Here is a 14,701-nt window from a genome sequence, read left to right on the forward strand (position 1 = left end):
AAAGTAATAAAAGTAAAAAAAATGTAAATAAATAGAAACACACACACACACACACACACACACACACACACACACACATCTATATGTAAACTGAATGTCATCCCTCACTGAGCAATGGCTAACTTTAGATTTCCATCTTGTTATGTTCCAGCCTGTTAAATGTCTTGACATTGTGTAAGTAAACAAGTTATAAATATTGTTTAAGTGTTGGATCTTGACCAGATTATATTTCTTTAAGACTCAAGACTTTACCCTTTTACAGAAATATTTCCTCATATTACAGCACCAGTATATTTCTTTTGAATAAGTTGGGTTGAAAAAGTATTGCATACTATCAATGACCCAGGTTTTCAAGATGTTAACATAATTCAGGAAACATACTTATCGAAAGTTGTCTTGACTTTGAGTTGATAATCCACCTCAGGCAACTTAACCAGCAATCTAAAAAGAAAAAAAGTGAACTTAAATGGGCAATATTTGTGTTTGACTTAAAGGCAGCCGACACGCTGCGAAATTAGACTTGTTTACATGAAGAGTTTGGAGGAGGCTGTGGTTCATACCTGACCTTGGTGGTAAACTGCACCTGTGTTTTGATGATTAGAGGTTTCTGAGGGTGTGTAGGCATGCAGGGCTGCTTCTCCACCACAAACGAGCTGTAAACATGACCACGAAAGATTATCCAGGTCTCTTGATTACGGAAACGTATTACATTCACTTGAACAAAAAAAAAAATCTACTCTGTTTTTCTGAATTAACGAGATAATTATCTGAGAATAATGAAATAATTTTTCATGGAAAAAAGTTTTTGCTCTGTTTTTCTGAATTAACGAGTTAATTATCTCAGAATTACAAGATACTTTTCATGAAAAATACGTTTTTGCTCTGTTTTTCTGAATAAACTATTTCATTATCTCAGAATTACAAGAATTTTTCAAGGAAAAACGTTTTTGCTCTGTTTTTCTGAATTAATGACTTGATTATCTTAAAAATTAGGAGTAACTCATTAATTAATAAAAAACAGAGTGAAAACTTTTTTTCCATGAAAAATTATCTCGTAATTCTGAGATAATTAACTCGTTAATTCAGAAAAACAGAAAAATTATCTTGTAATTCTGAGATAATAAATTGGTTAATTCAGAAAAACAGAGCAAAAACTTATTTTTCACGGAAGCGTGTTGAATTCACATTAGGAAACAAAATCAAAAGTTAATTATCTTAGAATTAAGAGATAATTTTTCATAGAAAAAAAGTCTTTGCTCAGTTTTTCTGAATTAACGAGTTAATTATCTCAGAATTACGAGATTCTTTTTCATGGAAAAAAGTTTTTGCTCTGTTTTTCTGAATTAACGACTTAATTATCTTAATTAACGAGTTAATTATCTGAATTAACGAGTTAAAGAATTACAAGATAATTTTTCTATTTTTCTGAATTAATGAGTTAATTATCTCGGAATTACGAGATCATTTTTCAGTTTTTCTGAATTAACGAGTTAATTATCTCAGAATTACAAGATTATTTTTCTGTTTTTCTGAATTAACGAGTTAATTATCTCAGAATTACAAGATTATTTTTCTGTTTTTCTGAATTAACGAGTTAATTATCTCAGAATTACAAGATAATTTTTCTATTTTTCTGAATTAATGAGTTAATTATCTCAGAATTACGAGATAATTTTTCTGTTTTTCTGAATTAATGATTTAATTATCTCAGAATTACGAGATAATTTTTCATGGAAAAAAGTTTTTGCTCGGTTTTTCTGAATTAATGACTTGATTATCTAAAAAATTAGGAGTAACTCGTTAATTTAGAAAAAGGGTAGATTTTGCTTTCTAATGTGAATGCAATTTCCTTCCGTACCTGATCATCCAACATCCTTTCTATTGTTCTCGTTCATTGAGTTTAATGCTTTTACGACACTATAATCCCAAAGGGAATTGCTGTGCCTTAGTTGTAAATAAATGTAATGTGTTCCCTAAATTGTACCTTTTAATGAGGTGGTAGATGAGGTATTTGACCTGCTCCTCCATCTGAGGTCTCTGGAGAGGAATTGGATCGCTCTCGTAAGTGACTTTCAGAATCAGCTCGCCCAGTTTATCCAGCTGCCTTTTAATCTGGAACAGACTCTGGGCAGTCAGGGTAAACCTGTAAAAGTGATGTTACATAAACATTAGGTTTGATTAAAAGTTTAGCAAGACTAATCTTGCAACCATAAAACACCATAGAAACCAGCCACAATACTCCAGAAACTGCCTAGCAAGCATTCAGAAAGCCTAAGAAACCGCATAAAAAGACGTGCACAACCGTTTAAATAGTTCGGTGACTGTAAGGGGTAATACAGTAAAAACAGTATAATATTATGAAGTATTACTACAATTTAAAATAACTGTTTTACATGTAAAGCATTTTAAAAAGTAATTTATTCCTGTGGTGCAAAGCATACATTTCATAAGTGTCACATGATCCTTCAGAAATCATTCTAATATGCTGATTTGGTGATTAATTAATATTTCTTAATATTATTATTAAAAACAGCAGCTGTTTTTTTTCAAGATATAAATCTTTATTACATTCTAAACATTTTTACTGTCACTTTTGGTCAATGTAATGCATAAAGCTTAATACAAGTATAGATACAGTCGGTTGGTCTGGGAACGCCCCCGGGAACGCCCCGTCACGTGATGTGAATTTAGCCCGTGGGGGAAAACATTGCCTTGGCGCTCATTGAAATACATGGGACAATCATGCCGAAGAGTTCCTGTGTCGTTTTCTGTACCACCAATAAACTAACAAATTATAAATTGAAGTTCTACAGCCTTTCTTACATACATACAGAACCGGATAGGAGGACAAAATGGCAAAATTAAAATTACTGTGTGAGTAGAGGTCCCAGTGTGATATAGTAGTAGATGTTTAACTCGTATTAGGCAGTGGGCCAGATTTGTCTGACGTTACATCACTTACGAAAAAGAACTATAGTAATCCTATGGCTATTAGTATTCTATAGTAGTGTATAATACTTCTGTGATGTTCTTTAATACCTCTATACTTCTAGGTTATGTCCCAAAATACTATAGTATTCCTATACGATTAACTTTACTATAATATTTTGTCTTAAAATACTACAAGATTCCTTTAGTTGTTTTTCATAAGGGATGTCTCATTCACATTAGCGTTATCAGCTGAAGGTTATCACACTGCAGTCTGTGAGAATTCGGATAACTGTCAGCAAAGTCCCTCTGCAACTTCGTAGCTACTACTGATCACCGTTTTACAAAAGGATTAATAGTTTGGAGTGAAGCATACGTACAATTGGTAAGTGACATGGTTTTATGGACTTATAGTAACTTATACGCAAGTTGTTTGAGTAATAGGATTGTGTTGCCGCCGGTAGCTTCCGCGACGTCTTACCTGAAGGTTCAACCAGATAACAATAGTCTGGAAACGACACCTCCGGCCATTTGGTTGGGTCATTGACCCAGTTTTTAATTAAATAAGGGCAATCATAACCTATTACAGTTAATTTTGCAATGTACCGTTGCCGGTCGGCAGGCATAAATGACTCGCAAAATTCATTTTTGTCATTCAAATACATAGGATGGTCGCGCTGCTTTCCCCCACGCCGACCACGCCCCCCAACTATGACGCTTTGCCGACTGTATGTATATATTTCTAACCCCCACCCCCCCCCCAAAAAAAAAATCAAACAGACACCAAACTTTTGAACAGTAGTGTACATCCCTTCAAACTCCAAATCTCTTGCAGTTTTACTTGTCTTTACATTGAGCATAGTGACAGACGTTTTAGTATGACAACATTTTAAAAATCTATATTAAACATCATAACAGAAATATAATATTATTTCTTTTTATTCTATTTCTCTATATTTATATAGCATTATACCAGTTCTGGAGCTGGTCCAGTCCTATCAGAACCGGTCCTCCGATGCAGGCGATCTGCTGCCTCCTTTTCCATTCCTTAAGTTCAGGGTTAAGCTGGCTGGAAATCAACACTTCAATTTCCTTTATAACATCTGCGATCTTTGACAAAATCTCCTGCAAAGGAACAAAAAAGTGCAAAAAAGTTTAACAATGACCAGCCAACAACAATGCACACACCTGAGCAAAGACATGTGAAACACTCAAAACCACCCGTCTGAGGCAGAAAGTTCCCAGGGTAGTTCGAAAAGTACAAAACAATATAAATAGGCAATATGAGAAGAAGAGAAAATGGTTGTGAAGAGACACACAGAAAATAGTAATAACAGCCTAGACAAACACTTGCCTTTCTTTTGAAATCCAGGCGATTCAGTATTTCCTGAAGTGTGGTGACTTCTTGCTTCATGGCCATAGAGTTCCTCTCAACTGGATCTACAGAATTTTAGAGGATGTATTTCATAGATGTATTTCAAAAACCATCTCTCATATGCTCATATTATATTCTTTGCTTCATGTTATATCATAAAACAGCAGGATGGAGCCATTTTTGGTACGTATTCTGAAGTTATCATGGTCATTCGATGGCTCACCTCGAAGTTGGAGCGTTTTGTAGCGAAAGTCAAAATCATCCTGCATGTCTTCAAGATACTTCACAGCCTGGTCCAGCATCTGATAGATAGAGCATGTTTGAATAATTCCACATGTCATGCATGCACTTTTTCAAAAACCTAAACCATGTCTGTGATGATAATACTAAACCAATACTAAAGGTGAATTACCTGAACGCTGCTTCTAATCACTGCCACTTTGTTGTCAAGAACTTTCTGCTTCTCCAGAGCGGCTGAGTTTTGCATGGACTTCTCCAGTGGTCCCTGCCATTAATGAAATGGAAACATGTAAAACAGAAGATCAAAATCTACAGGGAGGTCCACAAGGAACATTTGGGATTCAACTATTTTAACCTAGAGAATATACAAAGTTTAGGTTGGCAATACCTGTTCCTGCATGCTAGCTGTGGATAAGATGCGTCTTTCTTCCCTCAGGCAGTTACAGATGACGGCAGCCATCTGAATAGTGTTCGCCTTGTATTTAACCTGAATGAGTGATGCAACAGCGTTTACTGACGTGAGACAGGGAATTCTATTCACACTACATCGTACCCTGGTAAAAATACATTTTAATGTGAAACAGGATAGTACAGCGGATGTCTGATTAGCTGGAATGTTTTCTGCAATGAGGAAAGCAGGATAATGTGGGACTCTGAGTGGGAAAAAAGGAGTGGAATCACTATCCATTGATGTTTATTGTTGTTATGCAGAGGTTAACAATCAAACAACTTTGAAAATGTATAATTAGGCCCTGTTTACACGAGAACGCTCGCGGGTGAAAACGTAAAAATATTTTATCGGATGTGCCTTTCGTTTACACGGCGACGGCGTTTTGGGGGCTTAAAAACGCAAAAAAGTGAAACCACCCTCCAGAGTGGAAATCTTAAAAACGCTCCACCGCCGCGTTCCCGTGTAAAGGGTAAAAACGCAAAAGTCTGCTTGACAGTGTCAAGGTTGTACACAGGCGAATTTTGCTTTTGATTATTGTACTAATTATGCAATTGTTTGTTTTTGTTCTATGAACCTACGTAAGCATGTAAGCATACGGATGCTTGATAACTTTCGCCAATCGTAGAGTCCAATGCAATACCGAGAATTTATATTGAATTTTATACTCCATGATTATACTAAAGAAACGTTAGTCACAAAAACAGATAAAACAGACACCCCTCGTTGTGTTTAGGCTTATTTTTAAAATTATATTAAATAAATATAACTATATATAAAATTACATCTAAACGTATGAACGTTTCGTTTAAAAGACGGGAGGACAGTAAATTTTGAATACTCTGCCATAATCCCGTTTTCCTCTGTTTTCCTCCGCTTAAATCTCCCCAACCGAAAACTGTTGAGCATCCTTGGGTCAAATGCGGAACTTATGCGTGCATATACAGGGGTTGGACAATGAAACTGAAACACTGGCCAATGTTGGAGGTTTCACATCTATATGCCTGGCGGCCAATCTTCAGAGTGAAGCACGGGTGGATCAGTGATGGTTTGAGCTCCAATATCATGACAATCCTGATTGTATTTGATGGACACGACACTGCCGAGGACTACCAAACCCTTCTGGAGGATCATGAGCACCTGAAGCAAGACTTGTGACAGAAGGGTTTGATGAAGATGAAAGTGACATTGAACATGCACAGTCACCAGATCTAAATATTATTGAGGTGTTTTGAAGGAGCGAGTCCACCAGCATCATATAGTGACCTGACACTGTTCTGGAAGAAGAACGGCTCATAATCCCTCTGGTCACTTTGAAGGACTTCTATCTGTCATTCCCAAGATGAATTGGTGGATGCAAAATGAGGCCCTCACCATACTAACAAATTATTGTGTTGTAAAACCAGGTGTTTCAGTTTCATTGTCCAACCCCTGTAGCCCATTAAGGTCTTCAGGATCACTTGAAAATTAAAGGCAGGTGTGTTTGATTAGGGTTGGAGATGAACTGTACAGGACAGTCGATCGGCAGGAGCAGGGTTGGGCACCCCTGATCTACAGCATTATTTGAAGTTGCACTTTATTTTACAGAAACGTGAACTTGCGTGTACAGTGTACTTACCTAAGATAATACTGGGTAATGTAAGGTAAAATAATTCTAAAAATAATTGGCTGACAGTAAAAGCTCAATACCATTTATGTCACAGTCATGTTCATCTGTTCTGTTGTTTTGGTTATCTGTCACATGTCTTCCTTGTTCAGTTTTCCCTCTCCTCGTTTGTCTTCAGTTGTCTCACCTTGTTTAGTTAAATATCATCATCTGTGTCACCTCAGGAGAGCCAAAGTGTTTTTTCTTTTGTTGCAGGCTTTGTCCGCATTGCTGTCGTCAGCGATCAGGACGATGAGCGTTTGTGCACCTTGTTCTGGATCGGAGCCACCTTTAACCAACCCTATCGACCTCCCTTACACCATCGGACTAGGCTGGAGAGACACCGTCATCCGGTGTCTGGAGAGTGTTGTGTCCCAATCCGGAGCACACTCTCATCCCGCTGAGACCACACCTTTAGAGGATCTTCATATTTTACCCTTGTCTCCAGCCATGCCTCACATCAGTCCAGCACAGAGCCTTCACAGCTGGTCCCGTCCAGCACAGAGCCTTCACCGCTGGACCCGTCCAGCACAGATCCTTCACCGCTGGTCCCGTCTAGCACAGAGCCTTCACTGCTGGTCCAGTCCAGCACAGAGCCTTCACAGCTGGTCCAGTCCAGCACAGAGCCTTCACAGCTGGTCCCGTCCAGCACAGAGCCTTCACCGCTGGTCCCGTCCAGCACAGAGCCTTCACCGCTGGTCCCGTCCAGCACAGAGCCTTCACCGCTGGTCCCGTCCAGCACAGAGCCTTCACTGCTGGTCCCGTCCAGCACAGAGCCTTCACCGCTGGTCCCGTCCAGCACAGAGCCTTCACCGCTGGTCCCGTCCAGCACAGAGCCTTCACCGCTGGTCCCGTCTAGCACAGAGCCTTCACTGCTGGTCCAGTCCAGCACAGAGCCTTCACAGCTGGTCCCGTCCAGCACAGAGCCTTCACAGCTGGTCCCGTCCAGCACAGAGCCTTCACTGCTGGTCCCGTCCAGCACACAGCCTTCACCGCTGGTCCCGTCCAGCACAGATCCTTCACCGCTGGTCCCGTCTAGCACAGAGCCTTCACTGCTGGTCCAGTCCAGCACAGAGCCTTCACAGCTGGTCCCGTCCAGCACAGAGCCTTCACCGCTGGTCCCGTCCAGCACAGAGCCTTCACCGCTGGTCCCGTCCAGCACAGAGCCTTCACCGCTGGTCCCGTCCAGCACAGAGCCTTCACCGCTGGTCCCGTCCAGCACAGAGCCTTCACCGCTGGTCCCGTCCAGCACAGAGCCTTCACCGCTGGTCCCGTCCAGCACAGAGCCTTCACCGCTGGTCCCGTCCAGCACAGAGCCTTCACAGCTGGTCCCGTCCAGCACAGAGCCTTCACAGCTGGTCCCGTCCAGCACAGAGACTTCACTGCTGGTCCCGTCCAGCACAGAGCCTTCACAGCTGGTCCCGTCCAGCACAGAGCCTTCACTGCTGGTCCCGTCCAGCACACAGCCTTCACCGCTGGTCCCGTCCAGCACAGATCCTTCACCGCTGGTCCCGTCTAGCACAGAGCCTTCACTGCTGGTCCAGTCCAGCACAGAGCCTTCACAGCTGGTCCCGTCCAGCACAGAGCCTTCACTGCTGGTCCCGTCCAGCACAGAGCCTTCACTGCTGGTCCCGTCCAGCACAGAGCCTTCACCGCTGGTCCCGTCCAGCACAGAGCCTTCACCGCTGGTCCCGTCCAGCACAGAGCCTTCACCGCTGGTCCCGTCCAGCACAGAGCCTTCACCGCTGGTCCCGTCCAGCACAGAGCCTTCACTGCTGGTCCCGTCCAGCACAGAGCCTTCACTGCTGGTCCCGTCCAGCACAGAGCCTTCACCGCTGGTCCCGTCCAGCACAGAGCCTTCACCGCTGGTCCCGTCCAGCACAGAGCCTTCACCGCTGGTCCCGTCTAGCACAGAGCCTTCACTGCTGGTCCAGTCCAGCACAGAGCCTTCACAGCTGGTCCCGTCCAGCACAGAGCCTTCACAGCTGGTCCCGTCCAGCACAGAGCCTTCACTGCTGGTCCCGTCCAGCACACAGCCTTCACCGCTGGTCCCGTCCAGCACAGATCCTTCACCGCTGGTCCCGTCTAGCACAGAGCCTTCACTGCTGGTCCAGTCCAGCACAGAGCCTTCACAGCTGGTCCCGTCCAGCACAGAGCCTTCACCGCTGGTCCCGTCCAGCACAGAGCCTTCACCGCTGGTCCCGTCCAGCACAGAGCCTTCACCGCTGGTCCCGTCCAGCACAGAGCCTTCACCGCTGGTCCCGTCCAGCACAGAGCCTTCACCGCTGGTCCCGTCCAGCACAGAGCCTTCACCGCTGGTCCCGTCCAGCACAGAGCCTTCACCGCTGGTCCCGTCCAGCACAGAGCCTTCACCGCTGGTCCCGTCCAGCACAGAGCCTTCACAGCTGGTCCCGTCCAGCACAGAGCCTTCACAGCTGGTCCCGTCCAGCACAGAGACTTCACTGCTGGTCCCGTCCAGCACAGAGCCTTCACAGCTGGTCCCGTCCAGCACAGAGCCTTCACTGCTGGTCCCGTCCAGCACACAGCCTTCACCGCTGGTCCCGTCCAGCACAGATCCTTCACCGCTGGTCCCGTCTAGCACAGAGCCTTCACTGCTGGTCCAGTCCAGCACAGAGCCTTCACAGCTGGTCCCGTCCAGCACAGAGCCTTCACTGCTGGTCCCGTCCAGCACAGAGCCTTCACTGCTGGTCCCGTCCAGCACAGAGCCTTCACCGCTGGTCCCGTCCAGCACAGAGCCTTCACCGCTGGTCCCGTCCAGCACAGAGCCTTCACCGCTGGTCCCGTCCAGCACAGAGCCTTCACCGCTGGTCCCGTCCAGCACAGAGCCTGAAGCCCGTTTTTGGCAATTTTTTTTAGCACTTCCGTTCCTGACACGCAGACTCAAACAGAGCTTGACGACGTAGATGTGATGTGAACAACCCAGTCCGTCTTCTAGTGGCTGTGGCATGAGAAACCTGAATCATTCCCTTCCGAAACTCGCAGAGGCGGAGAGTGTGAGTAGGAGCTGTCCATGAGCTAGGAGCAGGAGAAACTTTTGCAAGGTATTCTGATTAATTATTTTGTCATTTTGCCTCCACGTTTCCCCGATTGCCTGCGAGCTTCTCCTCCTATCCATACGGTAATCTCTCTACTATGAAACAGAGAGTCGCTTGGTTATGATGCAATCGCTAGCCTACTTTTACAAAAAACTGCTTCTACGGGGCCATAACATAAGCTACGAGGTAATGGAGCATTTTATACATTGTCGTGTTTCTTTAGAAATAAATAATGGACAAATGGGGTATTCAAACGCCTCAGATGTAAAGTTATTCACTGTCAAAGTGACGCCAAAATGAATGGCAGTCAATGGAAATGCTAATGCAAGTGAAGTTCTGCTACAAGATGGCAGCTCCCGCGAGGCTTCAACTTCCGGTCGATGGATTACCCCCTTGCCTGCACCTCAGTCGCCTGAGTCAGCGACCCCGCCATGTCCTGCTGGATCTTCGGTGTAGGCTTTCCGGCTCCACGTTGCATGCCGCGTTCCAGGCAACCTGTAACTCGTGTTTTTCCAACCTTATACCCGTGAAAGTGCACTGGAACGGCAGTCAAACCCGTGACTTCCCACCAGTGAACTCGTACTAGATCGATGTACTCCCAGTTACGAGTTCTGACGTCACATAGCCCGCAAACCAATGCCAGCCCCTACTGAAGCAGTGTACACAGGCGGTACACGGTGAGAATACACTTTAGGACAATATAACGTCAACTAGTTTTCAGTCCATTGAGTGCAAGGATAGATATATACCAAATACATTTCCAAATATTCAAATAAAGTGAAATAAAACGTATGACAGCTTATCTTGCCTTATGGGCTATTTTTCCTCCTCAGTTTCCCACAAATAAACAAGGAGTAAGCACCTTTGGCGTTAGAAAATATTACAAACGCGCGTGAGCCCCGTAAGGTCCGCCATGCTGGTTTGTTTACATCTAGGTAGTTTGGCGTGAATGACCTGGAATGCTACAAAGTCGTAAGTCGTGGTTTGAAGTCGTGATTTACTTCATCTGTTCTGCTGTTTTGGCTATCTGTCACATGTCTTCCTTGTTCAGCTTTCCCGCTCCTCGTTTGTCTTCAGTTGTCTCACCTGTTTTGTTAATTATCATTATCTGTGTCACCTGTTTTCAGTTCATCAGACCTTGTATTTAGTTCCCATCAGTTCAGTCAGTTCTTAAGTCAGTTTAATTTATATTAAATTTTATACTCCATGGTTATACTAAAGAAACGTTAGTCACAAAAACAGATAAAATAAAGCAGACACCCCTCGTTGTGTTTATGCTTCTTTTTAAAATTATATTAAATAAACATAACTATATATAAAATTACATCTAAACGTACGTTTCGTTTCAAAGACGGGAGAACAGTAAATTTTGAAGACTTAATCCCGTTTTTCTCGGTTTTCCTCCGCTTAAATCTCCACAACCGGAAATGGACGAGCATCCTTGCGTCAAATGCGGAACTTATGTGTGCATATAGCCCATTGTAAGTAAAGTTTATTGAATTTGGAAATTCGACTTCTCGTCTTCCTCTGCATACACCACTCATGACAATTTACAGGAATCATGTATCATGAGGAATGTGACATAACAATGAGTTAAGTAATCTTGGAAAGTGAAAGTTAAAATGAATAACCATTGATGTGAATGAAATAAATCATGGCTAAAATCTGTTTTGTTTCCAATTAAGAAACGTGTTTTTTTTTTTAATCAGATTTGATGTCAATGACATTTAGTCAGGAGATACAAAAGCAATGTTTAATGTCATAATGTTGAACCTGATGCAAAATGTCTCAAAGCCTCATCATGTTTGATTTGGAAGCATATGGAAAAATTACTAGTGTAAATAAAATTTTAGTCTGGTCATCACACAAATGGCTTTAGAAGAGTGCACTTTAATTTAATTTTTTTCTTTGAAATACACACTTCGCAGAGTTTCAGATTCATTCAGGGGTTTAGGTGACATTTGTTAGATGGTACAGGAAATAAGAATCATGTCAAGTTCTTTTGAACTTTTCTGTTTTTAGACAAAACATATTGTTGGTGTTTTGTCTAGACATTCATGCAATGTTGATATTTCTAAAGGTTTTTCCAAAAAAAAAAAAAAAACCAACCATTTTGGCAGCCTCCCTAATTACTGTCTTTGTAAATAAGAGAAAAAAGATGCTGTCTACCCACACTGTGCTGTCATTTTGTGTTTTGGGGTGGCGAAACCAGTTACAGACAGCTACAGCATGTAATTTTTTTTAAACAAAGCGAAACCCCCGACCTTTCATTCTTCAGTGGAAGTTTCTTCAGATTTATCTACTGAGAAATCCCCATAGCACCCACTCATGAAAATACAGCATAATTGAATAAAATGTCTTCAGCAGCCTGAAAATAGTTTGAAAGTTTGCTTTTGTCAGTGATTTTATTATAGTTTTCTTGTTGTCTTCCTACTAGACTTCCTTTCAAGACTTTGCAACTACAGCGAACACATCAATGTAATATCTTTAGTGTACATGTCAGCAATTGTGTATAGACTTCTACGCAGTTCTAAACATGCTTACTTACTAAATGTGGTAAACTCTATGTGAGGTAGGTGCCTGTTTCCACTGAAGTCCATGAAAAGTTATCACAAACCACATCTGAGTACACCGTTGCATCCGTTGACGCAACCGAATACAGCACTTAAAATATAATTCATAATAAACATTTACTTGAGTTATATTATTGTAATATAATTAGCTTGTTGACTATGACCGTAAATCTCAATGTTGAGCCATATGGATTATTTCCTGCTAAATGATCACATAGAAAATATGAGCATCCATTTGTGCATCTAAATAAAGTCATATCAACAGTTCACAAGTACATATGTGTACTTTCCTTTTCTTTCACTTCTCAGAGAGGGTGAGAAATAATAGGCAAGAAGGCTTCACTATGCTTTTGATACACACAACTACAGTATCATTCAAAGGGCGAGAAAAATGCTTTTGTTAATGGAAATAATGATGCCCACCCAGGGTTGCATCAGATGGGTGGAAATAACAGGAGGGCAGTGTGCATCTGTTACCTGTATCTGATGAAATATTCGTTTTAGGTTGTGCCTGTGAAGAAAGTTCTGCTCCTGAGAACACTGCCTCTCCAGCTGAATGAGGAAGTTATTGAAGAGTACAGTAGCCATGGATTCATGGTTTGAAGCGGTTTCCCTGTGGCGATGAAGATAAAAATGCTTTAGGAGGAGGCATAATACCTTTCTGCACTGGAATTGTGTTACAAACATATATAATCTGTATTATGAGCATCAGATTATTTTAGGGTGAATGTTCTACGATTGCTTTGGAATGGAAATTTAAAATGTGATTCAAAACACTAATTCTGATCAATATGTACAAAAATCCACATACCAATCTTGGCTTTCAATCCAGTTGGCCAGCACCTGCCTCAGCTCCATTGGAAAGTCATCATAAAAAAAGTCCACCTGTTCGAGGAACTTAATATCCAGTTGCTGGATTTGTTTCCATTGACTCATTGTGTTGCTGGGAAGAAAAATAAAAAAGGAATAAAAAATCAGAAATCAGGGGAGATTATAGGGGAGATAACATCATCTGTATAACCAATTAGGATGCTACAGCGGTTGAAACCACTATCATCAACGACCATCATCTTCCTATCACACTCTTGAGGTGACAGTAGATTGTAAGATTCAGGGTATCTCAAATTGATTTGTGACCATGCAAATGAATGCTAAATAACAGAGCTGACTTAATCTGAATTAGTTTCAGCATGTTAAAAAACTATACTTGAAATTTGTTCCCAATTTAATTGCTGTAATGAATTAAATATGTATTATATACTTACTACTTGAAATTAAAAGTTTAATGTAGAGAATGGTACTAGCAAAAGCAAAAGGTTCGATTCCAAGGACTGAACTGACTTTGAAATGAAGTTGCCTTGGATAAAAGCAGATGCTGATATTATTGTAGATATGATTCAAAACCTGTGTTTCTAATACTGTTATAACTACTTTAGTAGTGGGATAGGTAACAGCAGCACAGTTCTGATTGACAACTAATTTGCATGGCTCAGGAATAAGTTACATATTTGTAAACTATTTAATGTAGTATACTAAAGTTTGAGACTTGATGTTGCAAGATGTTCTATATTTCCCAGCCTCTCCTACCTTTCAGCAATAACTTAAATATAAACATCACACATATTACACATTTCATAAATCAAACCTGTACATAAATTTACATTTCAATTCTTTAAGTGGTCAAATCTGCATTAAAATCCAAACTAAGGTCCAAAAGAATTACCTGTTGCTCTTATGAGAGACAATTCAGAGAAGTTCACACAATGAACTTGATGTTTTCAGAGTAACCAGCAGCAGCCACGCTTTAACCAGAAGTTCCTCAAGAGTCTTGCCCACAGACTACTGACCTAATCCGGCTAAAGATGCAAATGTTCGAAGTCTGGATATGTGTGTACGGTCCAGTTTTCGCTCATAAATTAAGTCCTATTGGGCACGAATTTCAGCTGTCTTATCCAGTGATCATGACTGAACGGGTAAACAGGTGGGTTCTTCAAGGAAATGTTGAGCACTTCACGAACACGGAAACAAAGTAACAGAAAAAACACAAATGGGAACTCCCCTACGTACATGACAGCAAGTGTGTTGGTAGGGTATTTTATATTGACTGCCCCTATCTGACTCACACCTTCAAGATGGTTGATGCTCTTTGGACCTGAACTAAAAAAAAAAATAAAATAAAAAATATAGGGATTTTTTTTCTTCAGTTAATTAATCCATTTAAGAAAACTTTTGCCACAGAATTAGTTTTGGTCGATAAAATAAGAATGAAACAAGTTCATTGGAACAAACCATATTTAGTTGAGTCATATATTCATGTTCATCATTTTAATCAGTCTGAGCTAATACGGTCACCCACTCTTTTAACACAAGATAGCCTAACCACATTCAAACACATTGCAGAAACACAAATGTTCACAATAACTGAACATTAAACAC

The 14,701-nt window shown here is 41.5% G+C and overlaps 1 protein-coding gene across 9 annotated transcripts in view; it reads right to left on the reverse strand.

The window, feature by feature from the left end:
• stat4 (signal transducer and activator of transcription 4) overlaps positions 1 to 14,296 on the reverse strand; it is a 29,098-nt gene extending 14,802 nt beyond the window's left edge. For 8 of the 9 annotated variants that reach the window (XM_039669279.2, XM_039669276.2, XM_039669277.2 and 5 more), the window contains exons 1-11: positions 13,989 to 14,295; positions 13,077 to 13,208; positions 12,743 to 12,878; positions 4,932 to 5,030; positions 4,716 to 4,808; positions 4,527 to 4,605; positions 4,283 to 4,368; positions 3,902 to 4,053; positions 1,985 to 2,143; positions 561 to 653; positions 382 to 441 (exon numbers count right to left, since the gene is read on the reverse strand). In XM_039669279.2, coding sequence (XP_039525213.1) covers positions 382 to 441; positions 561 to 653; positions 1,985 to 2,143; positions 3,902 to 4,053; positions 4,283 to 4,368; positions 4,527 to 4,605; positions 4,716 to 4,808; positions 4,932 to 5,030; positions 12,743 to 12,878; positions 13,077 to 13,201 — 1,082 coding nt within the window. In that variant the 5' untranslated portion in view covers positions 13,202 to 13,208; positions 13,989 to 14,295. Of the gene's footprint in view, positions 1 to 381; positions 442 to 560; positions 654 to 1,984; positions 2,144 to 3,901; positions 4,054 to 4,282; positions 4,369 to 4,526; positions 4,606 to 4,715; positions 4,809 to 4,931; positions 5,031 to 12,742; positions 12,879 to 13,076; positions 13,209 to 13,988 lie in introns of all 9 variants that reach the window. The other variant, XM_089133072.1, reaches the window with a different exon arrangement.
• Between the last annotated feature and the right edge of the window lie 405 nt (positions 14,297 to 14,701).

The sequence above is a fragment of the Pimephales promelas genome, chromosome 7 (assembly GCF_988280905.1).
Source record: "Pimephales promelas chromosome 7, fPimPro1.hap1.1, whole genome shotgun sequence".
Lineage (NCBI taxonomy): Eukaryota > Metazoa > Chordata > Actinopteri > Cypriniformes > Leuciscidae > Pimephales > Pimephales promelas.